The following is a 24,939-nucleotide window of genomic DNA, read 5'->3' as shown; positions in this document are numbered from 1 at the left end:
CTGTGCAGGCTTCCCGCCTTCAGACCCGCAGGCCGGTCTGTGCTCCCGGCGGCGCACGTTCTCGGAGCGCCTCGGGCTCGCGCTCCACCCGCCTGCGCTCCGAGCCTTTGCCCGAGGGACGGGCCCGCTCACCGCGCTCGTGGGAAAGAGCTCCTCCCACCCGGCCACTTCGCCTCCACTTCCTCCTGCCTTTTTTTTCCCCTCTAGAGCACATTATTTGTTTTACTTACTTAACTTTCTCTCCCTAAGATACAAGCTCCCTGAGGTCAGAGATTTGTTTTATTTTGTGCCCCGCCCTGTGCCTCTCGGGTTGGGGATACCCAGTAGATACTGGTTGAACCCAGAGATCCATCCGCACCGTGGTTCCGGGCAAGAAGGCTGAAAGGAGCCTGTGATTACTGAGTGTTCTCCATGATGAACAATTTTTTTAAGTTTAACATTTTTAACATTGAAAGCAGGGAGGGACAGAGGTAGCTTTTTCGGTGGTGAAGATGAGTGATGCTGGAAGTCAAATGTCTTACGTGTGCCCTGGGACGTTGGAGGCGCTCGGTCATGGAATGATCTTCCGGCTGGTAACTGAGAAGAGACATTGTTGAGGAGATTTGAAGATTCGAGTGGAAGAGACGAGGAAGAAAGGGCCAGCGAGATTGTTCTGTTTGCGGACTGTATGTTCCTGAGTGGGCTAAAATAACTTACAAGGATGAAGCACTGAGTAATGTCACTATTCTTAGAGAAATCTTGGGGTGTAGGGTGTGCATGGAACAGAGAGGGGAGCTAGTGAATTGCCCGGGTTTCTAAGAGGGAGGAAATCTGAATTGGGCCCAAGCCCCTGGCAGGAGGCGTAGCTGATGTTTCTTTGAGGACCCAACACCCTGGCAGCGAGGAGGGACTTCCTCATGGTATGTCATCATCGCGAAGGGTTTACAAGCACGGAGAAAAGAAAGTGATCTCTTAGAGCCAGCATGAGCTCAGTAAGAACAAATTATGCCAAACTAATTTAATTTCCTTTTTGTTCCCTAAGGAGCTATTAGATTATAGGTCTGGGGCTCTATTCGTAATCCTGGATTTGTAGATGGTTGACTTTTCCTATAAGTGAACATCTTTTGGGTTTCAGAATCAGCTGGAATAATCTCAGCTTGTGTTAATTTGTCTGAGATGTCTAGACTGAAAAAGGGAAGGGTAATTAATGCACTAGATTTCACCTGAAAGGCACAGCCAGCCCTCTGAACTCCCACAGCACCTTGGTGATGCCTTTAATTATTGAATTAATCACACACAGTTGAATGATCTGGCTATTTGTCTTTTTAAAAAAAATAACACGAACACCTTAAGAACAAGGATGAGGTCACGTGTATCTAAAAGAAATACCTTTACATTAGCTCGTACATGAAAGGTTTGGGATTTTAATTGACCAACAAGCTAAATATAACCCAATATTATAATATAGTTATTAAAATAGCCAAGACCACTAGTTGGGAGAGCAAATGTTATTTAGTAAATGGTATGAAGATAGTTAACTATTTGGGAAACAAAACCAAAAGCAAAGGTAAAAAATAAAGAAGAATGGAAAACTTCCCTTCAACATAAATTCTAAATTAGTTGAGAACTAACATGAAAATACAAAACCCTACACATTGAGAAGAACACACAATACTGTTTGTGTTAGAATGAAAGAAGGGAATCGTGTGCAGAAATGAATGGAGGATGTTAACAAAAGAAAAGATAAATAAATTTCGTTTCATTAAAAACTAAAGACATTTCAGTGTGAAAGAAATAAGTTACTGCTTCATATCAAATTATTTTAGTTGTTAAGACAGCGTTTTACATTTTGGCCTAGTGATTATGAGTGCGCCTAAGGGTTGACTATTCATTCAAACATATTTTTGGGGTGCCTACTTCATGCCAGGCGTTGTTGTAGGTCCAGAGCGGGGAACCAGGAAGCTCTCAGGAAGCTTACATCCCACTGGGGGCTGATTGACTGTAAACAGTATACGATGTTTCCGTGAGGACAAGTTCTTTGGAGCAAACAGCAGTGCAAAGGGTGGAGAGATTGTCGGTGACCGGGGCCCGCCTTTCCCTAGTTCCAGGGCTTGTTTGCTGAAGAAGGCCTCCAGGAGGGGCTGTGGCTAGACAGACCCCCACACCCTCCCTCCGCCACCGCCCCTGCTTAACACAGAGGCTCACAGAGAGGTCTCGGTGCCGCCTGGTGTTCCATCTTGCTGATCAGTGACTTCTTTCAAGATAACTCGCGTGGTGTCACAAGTACATTGAAGGTGACATGTGAGATCTGCAGACACCGCACATTCCCTGAAGTTCAGAAAAGTGCTGATGAGCCGTGAGGAGCAAACAGATCGCGTCAGCCTCTCGCCGAGGCAGCAGGGCTTTTGCTTGTGTTCTGTTTCATTTTTTGGTTTTCGTTTTGGTGTATCTGGGGCTGTAGTTCCTGAGGTAGAAATGAAGGTGTGTTCTGGATAGTTTTCAAATTTCTATGTTCAAACCACCCCCGTATGCCCACAGGGAAGTGGTTTTCTTCATCTGCAGCATGGGAATGAGTGACTTGTTTATGTCGAAGAAAACTAGAGCGTAAGGCTGAACACCTTGGGAATTATCACAGAAAGAGCTTAGATTTGGTGGCAGCAAAACCTGCATTGACCTGGAAGGTGGGCTGGGGTGGGGTGGAACGTGGCTTTCGCCCAAAACGTCACATTGGTGTCAACTGAGATGCCTTCAAATGTATTGACGAGAAGTCTTTTATCAGTTCCATCAGCATTCTCTTCTGAGTGACTGGATCAAAGTGAGAGGAACTGGAGGACACAGATGTTGGCAAGTGAGCCACGCCCCCGGTTCTGGGGGGTCACCACCCCAGGAGTCCTGTGTGTAGGGAACATGGTACCACCATTGTGTCAACTGCAGCAATGCGGCGGAGCTGAAAGTCTCATGGCGACACGTGTGTCATCGTGGATTCACTGGCGACGTGCTGTCACAGAGATACGTGGCCCTTTCACTTTTCCAGGTGGCTGTTAGATGGCTGAGGATGCATTTATATTTTAGGACTTTTAATATTCAGTCATGGTTTTGTAATAAGCATGAATCGTCAATAAAATTCTATGTATTTCAAGACACGTTTATTACGGTAAAGAAAAGTCTGAGGGCGGAGGGAAGCTTAGATTGTTTTGGAACTTAACGCTGAACATTTATAACCATTTGAAATCTACCATATTGAATAAAGAGACTTGAGGTGAAAGAAAAACATCAGTGGAAGATTTCATAGGGAGATTGAATCTGAGTCTCGGGTTTTTGTTTAGATAGGCTTGCCATCGTTTGGTTTAAGTTTAGAGAGAATTTGAAGACCCAGAAAGGAGTGTGAAGGACTGTGGGCCAAACTCAATGGATTGGGAGACCTAGGGGCGTGTAGCATTTTTAAGCATTTTAGGTCTTATCCCTTAGGTGCACACCTATTGTATCAAGAAGGCACGTATGCTCGTGTGTGTGTGTGTGTGTGTGTGTAACATCTATAAGTGCATGTGGGACTAGCAGGTGGATGATTCACTTAAGAAATCATGTCATCGATTTTTATTGTGCACTTACTATGTGTCGGACACTTTTTAGGGGGTTGGGGATACAGCAGTGACCAAAACAAAGTCCCTGACCAACCTCAGTGGATGATAAAAACAGAAGGAATGGTATGGTCAGTACCAGCATGGAGAAGTATTAAAGAGAGGGGGTGACTGGACGTGGTGCTTCCTTAAGGAGACAGGGAAGCAGGTGCTGTCTGAGCGGGTACCTGAGTGAAGTAAGGGAGGGAGTTGTGCAGATATTTGGCAAAGGACACTCTGAGAGAGGCCATGTGAGGGCAAAGACCTGAGATGGGAGCTTGCTTGGCTGAGTCCGGTCTGTCTCTGCCTCCAGGTCTTTGACACAACATTTAAATTGGAGTCTGTGTTTCCTCCACTGTAAAGAGGAGTTAACAATATTTGACCTTCCCACCTGCCGGGTTGGGTCAAGTATAGCAGTTTTCGAAGGTTGACCGGCCAGGCCAAGATGGTAGAACTGGGGAGGGCAGCTAATGATTCACATAGCGGTTCTCAAGCAAGAGACTAAGTCTTTAACATTCTCTTGGAGCTGGATGACAGGTGTCAGTGCGAATTGTGAATTTTGAAATGCTCTCAAGTTCATTCCTGAAAGACGTCATGGAATGGTCCTCCTCTGACCTCCTTATGCCCCATTCATGTCTAGTTGTTCCAGATCTTTCCACTGTGATAGTCGTGAGCCTTTGTAGTTCTCAGTCTCTTTGTAGTTTGCATCTGGATTGTGGATCTGAGCCCCGGGCTCTTGTCACGCTGCTGAGTTCTTCACTCCTGCTCAGGGCTCGTCCACATACCCTCGCCCTCCCCAAGCTTACGGGGCTGTTGTGAAGGGAACTTCCTGTTTCCTTTTGCAGATATTCCCCTCCCCTCTAGCCCTTGCCTTGAATTAGTCCTCAGACTTTGATGCAGGAGTGCCATCCGGGAGATGATTCCAAGAGCAGATCCCTGGTCCCAGCTCCTGAGATTGTGGGTCCATCCTGGTGGCACTGAGGGAACCTGCCCCTGAAACAGCTCTAGGCTGAGAAACACTGTCACCTTTAAAATAAAGGGATAGGATTTCTCTGGAGTTCTTTCCACCTCTAAGCTTTTTGAAATCCAAGCTTTCTCAAATGTCCTTTCGTTGTGGACTCGGGGCTGATGTTACAGATAATCTGCATCACCTCCTCTGGTCTCTCGCGTCTTCGTCCGGCTCGAGCTTTCCCATCTCCCCCCCAATTCGTTCCACTCCAGTTCCTCCTGTTTGCCCCGCTTTCCTCTTTGCGGATCCCACAGGAGTGAAGTAAAGGATTATAAGAACGTAGACTGTCCAGCCTTATAAGGAGCCCTTTCTGTAATTCTGCCTGCCTGCACCCCGCTGCAGTGTGAAATCACTGGAGAGATAAACTTCTCTCCTACTGTTCGCATCTGCGGATGGTTCTCCTGTGGACACGGTTCCCACAACTCACAGTGCTGCTCAGATTCCACGGATTCTTTTTTTTTTTTTTTTCCCCTTCAGGGCTGGGACTCCTTATCGCTGTGTCTGATGCCTTTCCGTCTCTTAAATTGGGATGAGTCACTGCCTTTTATTCCTCCTTGGTAGATGCAGAAAATGCAAAGATCCCTCTTTCCCTTATCCCCGAGTTTTGTGGATGATGGGGTTCAGTGTACAATGTGTGACTAGTGAACTGGAAAATCCACTGGCCAGAGGCAACACATTTCTCCATTTTCTCTCGGAAATACTCTAGGGCACTGTTCTCTGCGGAGGTACAGTTGCTGGTGTTGTAAACATGCCCCCTCCCTTCTGAACGATCTTCTCCCATCTGCCTCTAACGCGGCACCAGAGGACCTTCTAGGCAGTTGTTTTGTAGGAACTGGGGCTTCACATTAGGCTGGCGTCTGGGTGGGGAGGAGAGACACGCATGTATCGTCCGTGTGACCTTGAGGTGATTGCCTGATCCAGTCGGATTGCGTTACATTGATCAGAATTACAGTTCCATAGCTGCGCAAGACATTTAGACCTGTTCTCAGCCTCCTGTGTGAGCCCGGTACTGCTTTCTGTGATTTTTCACATCCTTGGTTTGTAAACCACATGACTTTGGTGCAACCATAAATTAACAGGAAGCCAAAAACTCTGAGAGGGAGACTGCAGGGGGACAAGGGGGTGCCTCCTCCTCCGGGCTCCCTCTAGCCCTTCTCCCGGCCCCTCGCCCAAAGGTTCTGGGCTGTCATCTGAAGTCACTTGGCATTCCCCCCTGTGCACGAGCTTTTTCAGCACGGATGCACAGAGGAAAAGGCGACAATAATATCAAGAGGCAGTGTGGGAGGATGGAGCTGGACACGTGGAGAGAGGAATGTTCCTGTAAAACAGGGACACTTGGTGGTAGAGCCAGTGAAAAATGGTACCAATTACGTAAAGCAAAATGCCACCCATCCAGCACAACATTTTAATTGTTTCTATTCTGGGCTATTTATGACGTTTTGTCCAAGACTCAATACATGTCGGGAAAAATAAAAAATGGAATCAAACCCATCTGTTAGGGAGAAGGGGGCCTGCCTGTGCCGGGAAGAAAAAAGGTAAGAAAACATTACCAGCCTGTCATGGGAGAATTCCAGAGGCCGGGCACAGAGGCCCTGCAAGCACGACTGTGCCCCTTCCGTATTTTCCCCCGTTTGAGTTCGTTGCAGGAGAAAGAGAGGATGATTAATCGCATTGAGACATTTAAAATTGTCTTTAAATTCATTTTCATTTGAGAAGCTTCTGGTTTTGATTGATCACCCAGACCCTCCTGCTTTACAACAAAAGAAAGCAAAATAACAAAACCTGTTTTCCAGGGCAACTTTTCCTTACACTTCTGCGGGAGGTGGTCCAGGGCTCACAGCTGGCTTGCCGGCAGACGGCCACAAGAGGGCGACAACGTCACGGTGGAGAAGGGCCAGGTGCTCCTGCTGGACACCAACACCAGCGTCCTCAACTTACTGCACGTGAAAGGTTGGCGGAGTTTGAGGGGGGCGGGTGGCGTTATTATATGTGATTCTATCATTTTAGGGGCAGGAGGAAGGGGAACTTTAGGGGTCATTTATTCTTGGACCAAACTGAGATTTCACTGTGAAAGGGGGAAGTGCTCAGAGGGTTCAAACTGAAAGCCCTTTCTTTCGACTCTGACAAGCACAGAGCTTGATTATTTTAATTTTTCAAATACGAGAGGGTGAACAGTGCTTTCCAAGAATATACTTCTTTATCCAAGCCCTTTGTAGTCATGCTTGTCCCTGGCAGCACCCACAATAGAGCAAAAGGCTCTGAAATCAGTTAATGTTGCTGCCTTTGAAATTCCCTGCCAAGAAAGCAGTGTCTTCCTGCTTTGACCCCATTGTGGTTTTGACTTCCTGGTCCCACGGAAAGTCATATAAATAGGCTGCCTTATTGCACAACCGGCCACATAGCTCTAGGGGCTGGGAAGTTGGGAGAGACTGAGAATTCAACTTTCAACTCCTCCATCCCATCACCAAATGACTAAGTCAGTTTTTTTTTCCCTACCTCCTTGTGCATTGGTTTCCTTATCTGTTAAATGAGAATAGAAATCATGGCCTACTTCAGTGGCAGATAACACGGAATGGTTATCAAAGTGACTCTTGTTCATCGGCAAATGAAAATTGCTTGGGAAATGTGATTAGTTATGGGTATCTGTAAAACTGCACTAAAATGCCATTCTTTGCTATAAATATAGCTAACATTTACAGGAGCATTTGTTCTTGTTGAAGTAAGAACATGGCTCTATAAGGAGAAAATAACATATTTTGCAGGGGATAAACTGGTGCAGTGTTGATACCTGTCTCTTACAGGTGGATTGAGGTCTCTCTGATTCATCAGTTTACATTCTGTGCTCTGGAAGCTTTTCTTTTCCCCATTGAGTAGCAAGGAGAAGTTTTCAGGCAAATCAATGAATTGGTCCCTTTAGGAAAAAAGGTCTGTGAGCCTGGGCTCTTGACTTGACTTTAAGTGTGTGTGTGTGTGTGTGTGTGTGTGCAGCCAGTGGCCGTGGAGAGTGCTGACTTACTGACAGCCATCCACCACCTAAGGACTGGCAATGACAAAGGAAAATTGCAGACTTCAAGTCTCAGCTCAGACAAAAGATGCTCTGCTCTCTTCACAGGACTTTCACCAGGACTCTGGCCACAGGAGTCACATTCTTTTGGAGGATGGGCTGCCCTTTCGTTGCTCAGGAGTCTTTGCCTTATATTAATACCATTTAAGAGAAGGTTCCCAGCCAAAACTCAGCCCCTCTGAGTCTCTGGTTGTCCTGTTAGTTTCAGGTAAAAGTTCTATCAAGGAATGATGTTTATCGATCAGGCCAGAGACTGATGATGGAGAGGAGGTATCAGAGAGACAGCAAAGTGTATGAGGAAGGCAGGGACGTGTGGAATGTGTACTCGGCTTCTCCCTCTTGGAGATTTCAAGATCCGGGTAACCCAGACGCTTGCCCCAACCTGTCACCTTTCAGTAGGGCTTTTTCTTCATGTCCCTAGTTCAGGCAATATTTCACTCTTGGATGACCTGTAAGTGGCTAGGTTTGGGAAGGCAAACCCTCATCCTGTGGAGAGGGAAGGTCCGTCGCTGGGAGGATCCCTCCTCTCTCCCTCAGGAAGTAGGACCATTGGTAGGATTGCGAGGGTGAGTGGACAGGTTTCTGCACAAACAGAATCCAGGAGTCGTTGTCAGGGAACAGGATTGCCCAGAGTGAAACTTGGAGGTTTTCATCACCGAGATACGGGTCACAGCTTCTAGAAAGGGTGAGAACAGGGAAAGGACCCAGATGAAAGTTGATTCAACCGATGACCTGTGAATGCTTATTACGTGGCTTAGGAGCTCTGTGTGAGACACAAGAAGAAGTGAAGTGTAATACTTAATATGCGTGAGGTGCATTCCTACTAAAGAAAACATAATTTGGGAGCAAATGTAAGAGTGAAATTTCTAAAATGTGTGATGGGGGAGGTAAGGCCGAATGTAGGTGGAAGGAATCTGAGTGTCCGGGATGTAAGTTGCATGGTGGGGGCAGGTGAAGAGCACGCCGTCGGTACCCAAGACAAGTTCTGATCATGTAGATCAACACATGGAAACAAAACATGACGCACGTCCCCATCTCCCTTAATGCAACTGCATGGGCCAGTGGCTCAGGCCAAAGGTCTTGGCGGCATCCTAGGTGTCTCTCTTTTTCTCACATCCCATGACCAATCCATCAGGGAATCTCATTGGTGGGACCTTCAGCACGTGTCCCATGTAGCACCGCCTCTGTGAGTAACAGCCTAGCCCTCATCAGCATAAGTCTGGGCCGGGACCATTTCAGACAACTTCTTAGTTGGTCCCCACATTTCTGTCTTTTTTGTCTTCTTTAGTAGCAGAACTCCCACTTTTATTTTGGGCAGCGATGTACCCAGCTATGTCTCCTTTGGTAGACATAGCCTTTGGCTAAGAGCTGGCCAGTGAGCTGGAAGGGGAAGTGGGGTGCAGGACGTTGAGGAAATTTCCCAAAGCAGAGGTGACTTAGTAGGAACCATGCCCTATTTGTCCCTCCTTTTTTTCCCTTCCCTGCTTCCTGGAATGTAAATGTGATAGCCACGCTTTCAGCTGCCATCTTGGACCATGAGGTGACTGGTTCAGAATGGGGAAACAGAAGACTAGCAGGGACCCAGGACCCTGATGATTTTGGAGTTGCCATACCAGCATGGCCCCTGGGGCTGCCCACCTCTGAAGTCACTTTTTGTGATAGAAAAACATGACTTCATGTGTTTAAGTCCTTGGTATTTGACTTTTATACTTTGTGCTAAAATACCCTGTGAATACTTTTTATTGTCCACGCCCTTTATAAATATGTCCATCTTATTACTTTTTTTCTCATCCCCGCCCCCACAATGGCTTCTTATCTCACTGGGAATAAAGTCCACACCATTGTTAAACTTCTGTCCCTTTGTTGACTTGTCTTCCTCATCTGCTTTGCTCCAGCTCTTCTGTGAATTTTCCAGGGACACACCTGCCGCAGGGCCTTTGCACATAATGTCCTTTGCCTGGAATAGTCTTCTGCTAAATATTCATGTGACTTTCTCTCTTATTTCCTTCTCTCTTTGAGTAAATGTTAGCTTATTAGAGAGGTCTTACTGGCCATCTTTTCTAAAATTACAACAATTTTTATTTTTCTTCATAGCACTTATCATCCCAATTTATACTATAAATTTACTTGTTTGTTTACAGTTCATTTCCTCTGTGAGGAAAGCTCAAAAAAGCGAAGATCATCCATCAATCAGTTTACTACTGTCTCTTCAGCGTCTAGGACAGTGCCTGACACATGATGAAGGCTCAGAAAACATGTGTGGATTGTTAGGTGGATGGACAAGTAAAATGATGCAGAATTCAGGTCCTGGATGAAATTCAAGAAGTCTAGTTTTCAAACTCTTGCTCTCTTGAATATCACTTTTCCCAAGTAATTTACTTTCGCTGCCCTTAGTGGTGATCACTGCTGTCTGTCTCTGTCTGCCTGTCTGTAAACGTGTGTATACACTTATCTACATAAATGTACACAGATACATTCACATACATGCACATATAAAATCTGCTGCTAAGTTATTTTTGTGTTCCTAAAAGGTATTTGAAGAATGCTTTCACTGGGGAGGAATATCTGGTTGATATGGAGTAGCTCTAAACCCCTGATGTCTCTCTTGGGCAATAATATGTGTGAAAGTACGTGAAGGATAATAGAAACCTATTCAAATATCATACTGAATTGTTATCATCATCACCCATAACAGCAGTTCACTCTCTGAGTGTCTGTTACTGCGTTTTTCATATCCCTTTGTGGCATCAGAAAAACAGCTGTGTGGAATTTTCTTTATTTTTTGGTGCCATCTATGGACTGAGACAAAGCATGAAAAATTTCAAGCCAAAAAATAATTTCTCCGAAAGATTTTAACAAACATGATATTTTAAAAAAGATAAAAACAAACAAACAAACAAACAAACAAACAAAAACCAAACATGATATAAAGCATTAGAGTGGAAATACTTTCTTAGCCATTTCCATGGTATTGTGAAGAATCCATTCTACATGAGGGATGTGCACACTGTGAACAGATTAGTGCTAGACAGAAGTGAAATTAGATCACCCAGGAGCTGCATTTGGAAGGACTTTATGAAAATATTGCATCCTCAAATTATTTTTCCATTTGTGGAAACCAGAACCCTAACCTATAGAAGGACCAGGCTCCTACACTAGGAGAGCCAACACTTTTACATATGGCCCTTGAGAATTCTGAACTCTCTGTGCCTTACCTAGATTTCCATCTATAAAATAGAATTCACTTTTTTTTTTTTAACAAATACAACTTACAGTAAGAAGGAAGATTAGACACTTCTTGGAGGCAACTGGGAAATGGTACCCAAAGACTGAGTTTTCACCATTGTTTATCATGCCGTCTGTACTGATTCCTGAACTTTTTGAAAAACGGCACCTTATTTTGTGACCATGTTAAGAGCTACAGCAACATCTACTATTATTTCATCTTACTTAGGAAAAGATGCAGAACTTGTGTCCATTTACCATCTCTACTTCTTCCCTCTTTTCCTCTCCCCCTCCTTTTTTTTTTTTCTAAATTATTTTTTAGGGAGTACTGTTAAACACAAAAGAGAATTATTAACCCAATCAATTAATACTAATGGGCTGGGATGGAAATAGGCATATTGCCTTGATTTAGTTAATTATATTTTTCGTTCTTTTATGTTAAGATGCCCAACGGCCACAGGCATTGCTGAATTAAAATTTAGTATTTTATTCCAAGTAATTATGATGAGCCATTAATAACAAAGAAGGCACGTTCCCCTCTTGTCTGTGCTGTTGTGCATCTTGGGCAAGGATGCTGGGCTTGTCTGCAGGGTGGAGGGGGGGCGTCTGTATTTTCCGAATGAAGCAGCGACTCCCTGTGCTGGTGGTCAGACAGCTGGATTGAAGTGGCCCTGAGCTAACAATTAATAAAGGGTCACTTAGGGGAGGGTGCACTCTAGAAGCCCCTCTTTCCTTGGCACTGGGCGTTCAGGAGGAAGACATTTTCTGGTTTCTCATTACTCACAGTACCTTCCCTTTACAGTGCTCCAGCAGAACCTTGTTTCAGTCGCTCGTGCTGCTGACTCTGGCCCTGGCTGCCTGCCATGTGATTCCCTGTTTCTTGGTCTCCTGGTGTAGACCCAAGCCGTTGAATGCTTGGCAGGCTTTGGAGCTGGGAGGAACTGAGCCTGATCCTGGGCTTTGCTTCTTACCAGCTCTGTGATCTTGGGCAAGTTGTCCAGCCTCTGTGAACCTCGGGTTTCTCCTCGCCAAGAGTCAGGCCTGCTTTCCTGACGGCAGCCGTGACAGTGATGACAAAGTTTTGTTGTTTGCTGTTGTGTGGCCATCCTACGAGGTATCGCCCGATTCACATGGATATTCCGAGTATGAAATGAGTAACGTTTGTAAAACCCTTTGCAAGGGGCCTGGTCCACCATAAGCACTCCATTAATGTTAGCTGTCGTTTCTTTTGCACTGAAGGGGAGAACAGAAGAGATGGCCGAACGTCAGACCTGTGTTGCAATTTGATTTACAGACAGTTGGCTATTTCCATACACAGAGCAAACTGGATTACTGAAAGAATTAGCTGGGCAGTAGAGACCGTGGATGGCTTTTGCCTCTTTATCTTCAGAACGCATGTGGAAGTGTTCCCCTTCTATGGCGAGAGGGGGAAGGATACAGAGGTGGGAGTGGCAGAGTCTGTCCACCTGGTTGACTCCATTCCCCTCGGCGTTTTGACTTTGTGGACATGTGTTTTCCTGGTGCAGTCAGGCATGTGGTCTCATTTTCTCCAAACCTTTTTCTCTCAGTTCACGACTCTGGGGACACTCAGTTCTATTGGTCTATTGTATTTGGGATTTCTAGCACAGCCATGCATGCTCTTTGCTTACTGAGATAAGCCATCTTCTCCTGACCCGCTGCCAGGTTCACTGTAGACCTTCTTTCTATAAAAGGTTTTATTTTTTTAAACTAAAGTAGAGTTGACACATTATATTAACTTCAGGTGTGCAACATAATGGTTCGATATTTGCAGATACTGCAAAATGGTCACCACAGTCAGTCCAGTTAACATCTGACGCCACACATAGGTACACACTTTTTTTGTGTGTGTGGTGACAACTTTGAAGATCTGCTGTCCTCCCTACTTTCAAATATGCAATACAGTGTTATTAACCACAGTCCCCACGCTGTACAGCACATCTCCATAACTTAGTTATTGTGTACCTGAGATTTTGTACCTTTTGACCCCCTTCATCCATTTCTCCCACCCCTTATTTGCTCGCCTCAGGCAACCGCCAATATGTTCTCTATATCCATGAGCTAAGATTTACTTTTTTTTTTTCTGTTTTTCTGTTTTTAGATTCCACGTGTAAGTGAGATTATACAGTATGTATCTTTATCTGTCTGACTGATTTCACTTAGCATAATACCCTCAAGGTCCTGCAGGCACGTAGTAGGTACTCAGTAGGTACTTCATAACTGCTCAGTGAATGAATTTGGGGCCTGAAGAGGCAGGTTAATGTTAGCTGTGAATTTCTCTATAATCAGAGTCCTTCCTGGTATCCTCAAATGCGAGTGGCTTGGTCCAGACAGTGACCAATTTCATTTACTGTTTGTGTATCGGGAGATCAGAGACAAAGGCTTTTTAATGTGGGGGACACTGAGCTCTGAAACCCCTTATTTTTCCCAGTCAGACAATAACTTACATTATTTACCTCCAGAGAACAGCCCCAGACACACTTGATTAGCCTTAAATGAAAGATAAGCCGTTGCTGTGAGAAAGGACATGCTTTCAGTAGATGGGCAGACAGACAGATAGATAGATATTAAGCAATTTACAGTTTTATGTCTTGACAACTTGGATATGGTAACATGAAAAATGCGATTGAGAGGGACCAGTCCCTTCCTAGCACAGAAGCTATAATATTTTCAATAACAAAAGATAAATGTTTCAAACGTCCTTACTTAGAACCCTTCATGGACTTTCCGTTAGCCTTGATATGGTTACAGGGTCCTTCAGGACTTGGTCTCTCCTTACCTCTCTACCTCATTCGTTGATGAATGGGTTCCCGCATCCTGTTCATCCGGCCTGGGAGTGAAGCTGGAAATCTGGATGCTTCTCTATCTGGGATTCTTGTGTAGGTTGAAATGCACTGAAGGCTGAGCGTTTCATTTCTGCCATTTCCCCTGTGCTGTAATAGTCCTGGGGGTCAAGTAAAAGTAGGAAGTACTCCCATTTTTGAAATAAATAAGTACTATGAGAAAATAACTATTATCTTTCAGTTCTAAAATTATTATATTATAAAACTAGTGGTTGCCAGTAGGGAGAGGGAGGAGGGGAGGGGCAGTATTGGGGGAAGGGATTAAGAGGTACAAACTCTCAGGTATAAAATAAGCTACAAGGACGTATTGAACAACATGGGGAACACAGCCAATATTTTATAATAACTATAAATGGAGTATAACCTTTAGAAACTGTGATTCACTATATTGTGCACCTGTAATTTACATAATATTATACAGCAACTCTACTTCAATAAAAAATTTAAGAAATTATTATGTTATAGCAAGTCATGTTTACAGTCTTCAGAGAATAATTATATTTGGGACCTTTTAAATAAACAGATTATGCAGAGAAGCATATCAAATTGCTGGGCTGGTCGAAAATGTGATTGCGTCAATGCTAATTGGAATTTGACACAGAGAAGAAAGGAAATTATTTGAATGAATGAATAACTTCGTGGCTAGGGAGGTACTTATCTGCTTGGAATAGACTTCGGGGGAAAGACAGGTGTGTTTTTCCCCCCTGTTTTGTCCTTTCTTTCTGAGGTTTTCAGCGACTTTTTAGAAATCCATGGAATGGGTGAGGGCCTTCAGAACTTAAGTATCAGAAGCTTTGTTGGTTAAAGAAAGTTTTGGTTTTCTGGAAGTAGAAAGGAAATCCAGGTTTTGTTAAGTAGTCACTGACAACAGTAACTATAATGATGAAGGTGTTAATTTATATCTTGGTGTTTGAGTTCCTTTAAATGTTTCTCTTCCACAAGTACATTTATACTCTGTAACCAGTACAGAGTTAACTCATGGATGAGGTTAATTTAATGAGGTTTATGTTTTAAAGAAAAAATAGAAGGCTGAGTCATCACCATTATCTTCTTTCTCGGTTATCTGTGAAGTTGGCTGGTTCACTGAAACCCGGGTACGTTTGTTCACCTGGAGCAGTTAAGCCTTGTCACCACCTTCTGGAAGTGCAGACTGTATTTTTTACACTTTCATCTTGGCACCTAGCAGACGGGCTGGAAAATAACAGCAAATGTTGGCTGAATGACAGAGTGGATTGATCTACAATGCCGGTCTTGTGTTTCTCAGTTGGTTTTAGACTAGGGACTGTGGGCACCTAGAACAAGCTTCATGTACCTAGAGCAGTGGTTCTCAAAGTGTGCGCCCCGATCAGGCGGCGAGATCATCACCTGGGAACTTGCTAGAAGTGCACATTTTGGGGCCCCAGAGCAAACATACTCTGGGGGTTGAAGCCCAGCACTCTGTGTTTTAAGACCTCTGGGTGATTCTGATGCACTCAAGTTTGAGAACTACTCTTGTGGGTGAGAGGTTCTTGTTGCAGAAAGAATTCAGAAACAAGACACAGGGGTCAAGAAAGCAAAGCAAAGATTTATTACGGGATAGATAGTATGATCTCAAGGAAAGAGCGGGCAGACCCAGGTGGTAAGCTGCCCTGAGTTTCCTTGGCAAGCTGGTTATACGGGTGTAAAAATGAATGGGCAGAATATTCATTGGCGAGAAGGGGTTGGGGTCATCTTTCCTGATCCTCATCCCAGCCCCACCTTCCCAGGTGGGGATGAGGGATTTTTTTGGTCCTTATTTAGTCTTGGATGAGGTCATAATGATGGAAAGCTTGCGTTCAGACGGTGAGGATTCCTGTCTTGTCCCACCCTTCTGCCTCCAGGACACTTGTCAATACAGAAGGTATGTTTTTTTCCAACCAGTCCAGAGGATCCTGTTTTTCTGGGTCTGTCCAAGGACCCCTGTTGTTCCCAAGATGTATAGTTTTCTGCCCTTTGGCTCGTGTCCCCCTTTCTCTGCTCATATCTAGCAACTGCCTGCCCTCATACTACCAGCCTAAAACCGTAGAGGGAACCTACAGGACTGTCGGGACTGGAAACCAGTTAAACTGGCCCAGCCACTCTTTTCCCGAAGGCTGTGTGACCTTTTGCAGAGTGCACGTTGGCACGTTGAATGGGCCTGCCCTGAGCGTGGGCATTTTAGTTAGATGCAGTTGTCTCTCCTGCCGGGGAAGCCTGAGCTGATGAAAATGATTCCTTCCAACCGCTGTTGTCCGTGGCTCTGAGTCAGTGACTTTATCTCCAGGACGTTTTCTCCTCCACGTTGCCCGTTTGACTGTCCTACCGTCTCATTAAGCAATTAGCATGTGGTACCCATTCTGGGAGGTGTGTGATTCTTCTCCTGCATCCTGAGAACGTTTTTGCAAACACTTTCTAGTTCATATTTTCTTTTTTTAATCAGGCAGAGACATTACAATTAAAATACCGTTAAAGTGATTCTGGCAAGTATTGCAATAAGCATGTTTTTTAATTAAAGGAAGAAGGGGGAGGGGAGTGAACCAGCAGCATCAGCTAAAGGGGAGAATTTCATCCAATATCTGTTTTAATGGAAATGAAAAAAAAAAATCGGGAAAACAGCAGCAGCCTGTGTGTGTGTGTGGCCTGCTCCCAGGGTGCCAGGTTGAGGTGTTCTGGGCTTGATTAATTAGTAGCCAGCCAGAGAGTCCATTGCCTCTGCCCCCAATCCTTAAAGCCTGATTTATGCCTCACCTCCCCCATGAATATGCGAGGGCTCAGGCATCTATTTCCTGAGCTGCGGGTGGATAGGATTACGGAGCGTGCACGGAGCTCTTGGGGGCTCTCGTTTGCCAGCCAAATTGATTTTCCGCCTCTCTGGCCGGGGACAAGCCCACCTCGCAGGCTTCCAGGCTCTGCTCCAGTGCGTCAGGCACAAGTCTAATCCGGATCTCGCCAACCAAGGAAGCTGTGTGCATCCCCAGCAGAACGCAGGCTTCGGGCTGGGGCTGCCTTCCCAGGGTGCTAATCTTCTCCCCCCTTCCTCACCTTCTCCCAGCGCCCTCCACCTTGGCAACTCAGGGCCGGAGGGTGCGGAGGGTGCAGCAGGGTCCACCAGCGGGGCCCAGCCCTCCTTACCAAGGTGGAACAGGACCCGTCCATCCTGAATGGATGATCGTCTCTAATTCTCCAGGGAGAGGGAATTTCACAGGCTCCCCCATCTACCTGACTATTTAATAACTGGAAAGGTAACAAGACCCAGGCTGCTCAACTTTGTAAAGGATTATTCAGGGTTGACATAAACAGCTGAGTGGAGAGGCTCATCAATGTAAATAAGTAAATTGGAAAACGTACATCTGAACAGGCAGGTAGTTCAAGCTTTGGGTAAATGAATGATCTAGTTTGGTGATACAGATTGAGCTAATGAATTGGGGACCACAGATCCCTTTCTGTACCTTGCCTCCATTCACCTCTGGCTCTCTCTCTGCTCAAAACAGGAATTGTGCTCCCCGAGTTCATTTCATCACCTGGCTGTTGGTCCTAACCAAGCACTCTCTTGCTCTGCACCCTTTTTCCCCAGATCCTCCCCAAAATGACTCTAAGCCTTTGCTGTATTCATCTACCACCTTCCCAGTTCTTAAAGCTCTTCCCGGAGTCCACTACGACCTTCTGATTCTTCTTCTAATTCACCTGTTTCTTTGACTCACACTCAAGATTACCTTTCTCTTTCCTCTCCTGATTCTAATGTTGAAATATCATCCCCCTTCTTTTTCTTCTGTTCTCACTCTCCATGTTCTCCTAGGGAGACTTTGTTCACTTCTGTAACTTCAGCTCCTATCCATTCCACAAGGATTTCATGACCACGTTCCAAGCTCCCCATATACTAGGCACTGTTCTAGGCATGGGGGCTGTAGTTGTGAATGAAATAGATCCCAACTTCCTGCTCGCCTGGAGTTTATTTCTATAAGGAAAACAATCAAGTAAGCACATTGTATTTTTTTTAGATTTTCTGAGCAGCATGGAGAAGCATAAGCAGGGAGTTAGGTGGTGGTTTGGTGGTGGTTGGGGGGATTGGCACACAGTGAGATGAGGGCCAAGGCTGTGAAGCAGGAGGGCAAGAAGGTCAGGGTGGCAGGGGGAAGGGGTTGCCAGGGGAGAGTGGACAGAGAGCGGGACAGAGAGGGCCAGCCCTGCAGGGTTTGGTGCGCTTTGACTCTGTGTGTGGTGGGAACCATTGGAGAATTTCAGGCAGAGAGGTGACGTGATAACGTTTGCATTAAAAAAATCACTTTGTGTGCTGTTTGAAGAGTCGACCCTGGGGTGGGGGCCAAGACAGAAGGGTGACTCAGCTTAAGAGGTTTCTGTGGTAATCCAGGGTTGAGATGAGAGTGACTTAGACCCCAGCCATAGACCTGGAAGTGGTGAGAAGTGCTTGGATCACGGAGATAGTTTGAGGGAAGAAGGCACAAGGTTTCCTGGAGGATTGGTTGGGGTGCAGGAGAGAGTGGCAGTTGATTGTAGGGCCTTTAGATGGAATAACCAGAGGAACGATGGAGTTGCCATTTATGGAGACGGGAAGGACTGAGGAGAAGACCTGTAGGGCAAGACAAGGGGCTGACTTCCTGGTTTTACTAAGTGGAGACGCCTTTGAGACACGCAGGTAGAGATGTTGAGTAGCAGATGGGTCTGTCTTGACGGCAGAGGTATAAATCTGAGAGTCATCAGCAATTAGCAATGGTGGTGTTTGCAACCTTCAGACAAGGTGAGAAAACCAAGGTAGAATGTTCGTAGAATGTTCGCAATGATAGGAAAAATGATGAAGGGACCGAGTCTTGTGACATTCCAACTGTCAGTGGTTGGGACAATCAGGAGGGATCAGGTAGTGGAGACCGGGAGGAGAGGCTTGGGAGGTAGGAGGGCATCCTGGAGGGAGCAGTGCTGGGCAGGCGAGGGGAAGGCGTATCCAGAAACAAGGAGTAAGTGTGTCATATGCCGCTGGCCGCTCAGGAGAGGGGAGGACTGGGCCTCGAACCTGGCTTTCAGCAATGTGGTTGCCATTTGTGACCTCGACAGGACCAGTGTTGGTGGCATGGCCGGGCAAAGGCCCAACTGGGGAGGATTCCAAAGAGATGAGAGGGAAAGAATTAAGGGAGAAGATACCGCCAGTCCTTTTGAAGAGTATTCCCGTGTGGGAAAATATTTATACTCGAAATTTTTCCTATAAGGGGGACAATAGCTAGAACTTTTGTTTCTCTAAAACACACACACATGCACACACAGCAAATCATTTTGCGGTTATTACAGAGGATGGCTGATTGTAGGGTTAGCCGAAAGCAGGTTTTGATGTCATTTGTAAACATCAGCTAGCTGCTAAAAGTCTCTTTTACTTCCCGTTAAAAGAAACAAGAGATGTTTAATGGAAAGAAGTGATTACATGTAAAAAGTTGTGTCCATGTATTTATTTTAGACGGGAAGTAACAATAATGATGGTTGATTGATTTTTATAAAAATTACCCAAGGTCACTTGTGGGACGTCCTCAGCTCTCATGAACAATCACAACGAGCAATTTAAGGGTCACAGCCAAAGGCTGATTGCAGCCCTGCTCTTTATTTCAGCTTTCAGAAATGGGGTCAAGCCCTAGAAAGGGAAGAAATGAAGTCCTCCCACTTCCCTCCCACACTCAACTAACTGTCCTTTAAAGCAGCCCCCTGGATGTTTGTTTTAAGCTAATGAAGTGTGAGGATGACGCACTCGGAGCCTTGGCACAGAGGTGGATTAAATACAGACTTTCCAGGGGGAGGGTATAGCCCAGCGGCAGCGTGCATGCTCAGCATGTGCGAGGTCCTGGGTTCAATCCCCAGTGCCTCCACTGAAGTAATAATAATAAAATTAAATTTCAATAATTAAAAAAATATAAGCTTTCCATTCTTTCACTTTGGTTATCACTTAACAATTCTTTTAATCGAAAACAGCTGAATTCCAACAGCAACCTCTCTTCCTTATTCACCTGAATTTCCTTACACCTACTTGCCTCTGATAAAGTGAGGCAGGAAGGCTTTTTAGCAGGAAATAATCATTATCGCATTAATTAATTAGTCCTGTTTGTAGCACTCTTGGCAACACAAAACATTCATCTCTTTGCATTGAGTTTTTCTCCCTTTATTAGCATCATTATTAATTCCCATCAGTAAATGACATTTTATAATTTCTACCAGTTTGCTTCTGTATGTTTAATATTTTGCTTGATGGTACCAGGGACAAAGCCTGGGTTTATAAATTTACCCACTAATCCCTGTAATCGGCCTCAAATCCTTTTTGGAATGAGGTGAGGTATATCTACATTAACAAAATTAAAATCAACCACCTAGAAACAAGCCGTAAGCAAACCTACTTAAGTTAACACCTGTTTTTCCTTAAATGCATCTACAATACCAGTCCTCACTAATGAAAAAGCTACCTGGGAGGGTTTGCAAAGTGGATAGGATGTGGGCTTCTCTGTCAGGTGGTCCTGGGTTCTAATGCTCGCTCTGCCTCCCCCAGCCCACCGTCTGCTCTGTGAAATACCGAGCGTGGTGTTGACCTCCTAGGCTTGTTTGGAAGGTCATTTCTGACAACACAGCTAAATACATGAGCATATGGTAGGTGCTCAGGACATGTTAGCTCCTTTGTTTTCCCCATAGTTTTCTTTTTCTTCTTTTTTTTTAGGTCTTGAACCAGTATAATTTCTTTGTGTGTGTGTGCATATATATACACACACACACATATTTATTGAAGTCTAGTCAGTTTACAGTGTTGTGTCAGTTTCTGGTGTACAGCATAATGCTTCAGTCATACATGAACATACATATATTTGTTTTCATACTCTTTTTCACCATAAGTTACTATAAAATATTGAATATAGTTCCCTGTGCTAAACAGTATGAACTTGTTGTTTATCTATTTTATATATATTAGTATCTGCAGATCTTGAACTCCCAGTTTATCCCTTCCCACCCTCTTCCCTCCTGGTAATGATAAGTTTGTTTCCTATGACTGTGAGTCTGTTTCTGTTTTGTAGATAAATTGATTTGCCTTTTTATTTTTTAGGTTTCACATATGAATGATATCATATAGTATTTTTATTTCTCTTTCTGGCTTACTTCACTTAGAATGATGATCTCCAGGTCCATCCATGTTGCTGCAAATGGCATTATATTATTCTTTTTTATGGCTGAGTAATATTCCATTGTATAAGTATACCACAGCTTCTTTATCCAGTCATCTGTTGATGGACATTTAGGTTGTTTCCATGTCTTGGCTATTGTAAATAGTGATGCTATGAACATTGGGGTGCATGTATATTTTTGAATACCCATAGTCTTCTTTAAATTCCTGATTGTGCAGGTAATAACCCTTCTCCAGTGGTATTCAGAGTTCCCCGTGACATAGGTGGGGTCAGGAGAACCTGAGCTCCGGGTCTCCATCAGTGTCAAATGCGCACTTGACTGCCTCTCTGAAGATGCAGATGTCAAGTGTTCTAGAGCTGGGAAGAGCCTCGGTGAATACACGGTTCTATTCGGCACATCACTGGTGAGCAGACAGACCATCCTTCAGCCCTGAGTGGGACAGATTTGGAAACTGAGTAATCTGAGGCCAGGCAATTTTGTGAGACTTTTTATGAAGGTCATTCAGAGGCCAATATCAGAGTCAGGACAGGAACCTGGATTCAGTATCCTGTCTCCATCACTTGTGCATCAAGGTTGGTTCAGATTTCCTAACTGTTTACAATGGCAGGACCCATTGTCCAACCTGTGGTCCACCTGTTGAAGATAATCAGTTAGGACATTAATGACATGTGGCTATGAGTGAAAAAGTTCTAGTAAACACAAGAATGTGGCCGGGACCACCGGTCACATTTTTTCCCTCTTGTTCAGTGCAGGATTTGTGATTATTATTGCATTTCTAATGATTATTCTTGTCATTGTGATGAAGAGGAAAGGGAAAATTAAAGTCAGATTTGTCAGTAGGCCCTTTGGACGTCTGGTAAGCAGTGTGGGGGCCACTCACTCGTATCAAGCTATAGATTATCAAAGGAGAGTTACTTCTTGGGTCGTTTGCCTTACAACGTGATCTGTACGCCATATTTGGAAAGGAATGTCAGGGCAGCTCCTGGTGAGGTGTTGGAAGGAGGTGGTCCAGCAGAGCTGCCGTGATGGAGCAGCTGTGGAAACTAAGTTGTACTAATACCGGGATGAAGGTGACGACAGTGGTGGACACCACTGCAGTAAGTGTCTACCAGGTGTCAGACCCAGGACCAGGGGCCGCCAGCATCACTGTGAGAAATCTCACCATGATTCTCTGAGGGAAGAATTCCAGTCATGAACATTTTACAGACGGTGAAAATGGATACCCATGTGGGTGTGTTGTTCTAAACTGCAGCTGAAAGGGAGGAGCACTTTAAGGGGTCAAGTCCAAGTAGACGCTCTGCGATATTTCTGGTGCTGTGTGCCTTGGGCTTTAGGATGGCTGGTGACGAGGGCCGGGGAAGGCTGGAGAGGAGGGTTAGAACAGGAGGTCAGGGAGGAGAGGCCTCCACGTTGGACTCGGGTCGAATATGTACTGGTCATTATCTCTGCACTAAGATGCAGGCAATCAGAAACCAAATTCCCCTTGGCCTTTTTCTTCCTCCCTCCCTCCTCCAGCACGTGGTTAAGTACTTGCAGTTATGATTTCTGGAAAACAACAGTCGGACACGATTTGGCACATTGGATTCATTTAGCAGGTGAGGTGCCTGTTCCTCCTTCTTACAGTAGAATCTGCCTTTTGAACCATTCCTGACAGGTGCCTTCCCCACATCCTGGGCAACCTTCAGCTCACCGAGACAGTGTGTGCACTTAACAGATTCAATGTAATAATCACCCTTTCTGAGAAAACGGGAGTGTGTGTGTGTCCATGAGGAAATTCATGTACCTAGAACAGATTTTGCTAAGGGATGTAACCATGTATTCATTTACCCAGCAATTATCTGTGGTGGGCCAACTCCCCGCCAGTCACTGCCCTAGGCACCGGGAATGTGGACGTGACCCAGGCAGGGAAGTGCCCTTGTCAAGCATGCGTCCCAGTGGGGGGAGGGCAGACAGCAGACATGTAAGTGTATAGTATGTCTGATGCTAAGTGGTATAAAGGAAGATGTTTGTGCATAAGGGGCCAGGGCAGGCTATTTGATCCAGCCTGGAGAGGGAGGTCGTCAGGGAGAAGTCAGCATTTGCATGGAAACAGGGGTGCGGTGGAGTGGGGGTAGGGTGGAGTTGGGGTGGGGAGTGAGCCCCATGGGTGTCTGACAGGAGACATTCCAGGGGTATCTGGTTGTTTCAGAACCAACAAGCGGACCAGTGCCTTTGGAGTGGATGAGTGAAAGAGTGAACTTTAGAAGATGCTGGGAAGGGTATGGGAGGTGGGGTGGGGAGTCAGGAGGGACCTTTTCGTGACCCAGTATAAGGACTCTGACTTTTATTCTGAGTGAGGTTGGGAGCTACTGTAGGGTTTGGAAAAGAGATCCCTTGGTGTTTCCAATAGAATGGCACAAGTCTGACCACTTCATTATAGAACAGAAAAGTCTTGTCTCATGCTGTTTTCCAACTTGGAGGAGTGAGATCAATTTGATAGCTCATTCAGTTTAAAGTGTTGATTTATACGGGATGTTTTAATTCTTTTGACATCATTGGAAAGATTCTGTGTGAAATGCAAATATACTAAATACTTTTAAAGAGAAGTATTATAAAGATGAATATGCCTTTTAATATGTTAAGTATGTCTTCTCATAATATAAAGCAATTGTATTATAAAATAATATTCTTATATTATGGAATATTTGGACAACAGAACAAAACAGCATCCTTACTAGTTAAGGTTATTTCATTGCAGATAACAGAAACCAACTTTCCTTTAAAACAGGAGATGTACTGGGAGGGTTTTGGGGAGCTTACAGAATTGATGGGAGGCCTGGAAAAATCAGGTGTAGAAGCAGATAGCAATCAGGGCATTCTGAAGGGGCTCGGCAGGTGCGGATCTCAGAAACAGGAACTCATTTCAGGCCTGTTAAGATACCACCACTGGAATTACTGAGATTGAAACATTTCCAGTCTCCTCTTCCTTTTTGTCCTGGATTTCCTTTGGAAGCCTGGGTACATGACTCAGGCGATGGTAGGGTAAGACACCGTGATTGACAGTCCCGCCCACTCGGCTTTATTTAGGGAGCAGAAAAATTCCTTGTGGAAATTAGGGTCTGTTATCAAAAAAAAAAAAAGGGGGGGGTAATGGATGTTACTCAGCTAAAGTGCAGCAAATGTCATGATGCAGCCTAATTATACTTCCTTTCACCATAATTCATATAATTTTGGCATATTTTCCTTCTAGTCCTCTTTCCTGTTTAAAGCTGCTATTACGTGGTAAAAATGGTGATCTTCTCATTTTATTACTTAACCAGTCCTAAATTTCTGGGCATTTAGGCTATTGTCATTGAAAATAATATAAAGAAAGCTGCAGGGAATTGTGATAGCTAATTTAAGCAGGCTTGGTAATATAAACAATGCTTCTGCTCCTGGGTGTCTGATCCACTCAACGGGGCTTCTAGAAGAGAGGGCGAGAGACAATAAGTATGTGTTCCAGCAGAGGTGGGTAAACGAGGAGGAATGCCTCATCTTCCCGGAGACTGACGGTCTTCTCTTTGGCCATTAGGAGGCAAGCTGGTCTTCCTGGGCCCGGGACCCATCGAGCTCAGGGCGCACGCCATCCTCGTTTCCGAGGGTGGAGAGCTCCGGGTCGGATCCGAGGACAAGCCATTCCAAGGCAAAGCTCACATCAGACTCTACGGGAGTTTGCACTCTGCTGCCTTCTTTCCCTATGGAGTCAAGTTCCTGGCGGTGAGGAATGGCACGCTATCCCTGCATGGTGAGTGAGAGGGAAGGAGGTAGAGCTGTGCCCAGCCAAGGTGCAGGCGATGGGGAACAGGATAAAACGCCTTACGTCTCTCTGGCTGTTAGTTGCGGAAGCCACAAAGTCAATTAGAGCATGGACACTATTTCCTTGCATAGGGAATATTAACTGTTACGAGACTCATGGCGGCGTATACCGTGGTTCTCAATTATTTTCTCCCCTTTCTGTAAGAGGATTAGACATCTCCGCCCACCGTCAGGGGACTTCCAGTGCCTCCC

At 45.0% G+C, this 24,939-nt stretch overlaps 1 protein-coding gene across 9 annotated transcripts in view; it reads left to right on the top strand.

Moving 5' to 3' along the window:
- The window catches only part of PKHD1 (PKHD1 ciliary IPT domain containing fibrocystin/polyductin), a 368,588-nt gene that overhangs the window by 105,769 nt on the left and 237,880 nt on the right, over positions 1 to 24,939 (top strand). For all 9 annotated transcript variants that reach the window (XM_064476570.1, XM_031434550.2, XM_064476573.1 and 6 more), the window contains exons 36-37: positions 6,399 to 6,555; positions 24,464 to 24,676. In XM_064476570.1, the coding sequence (XP_064332640.1) occupies positions 6,399 to 6,555; positions 24,464 to 24,676 (370 nt within the window). The remainder of the gene's footprint in view (positions 1 to 6,398; positions 6,556 to 24,463; positions 24,677 to 24,939) is intronic.

Source organism: Camelus dromedarius, chromosome 19 (genome assembly GCF_036321535.1).
Source record: "Camelus dromedarius isolate mCamDro1 chromosome 19, mCamDro1.pat, whole genome shotgun sequence".
NCBI lineage: Eukaryota > Metazoa > Chordata > Mammalia > Artiodactyla > Camelidae > Camelus > Camelus dromedarius.
Note: the sequence above shows the minus strand (reverse complement) of the source record. Positions and strands in the feature narration are given on the sequence as shown.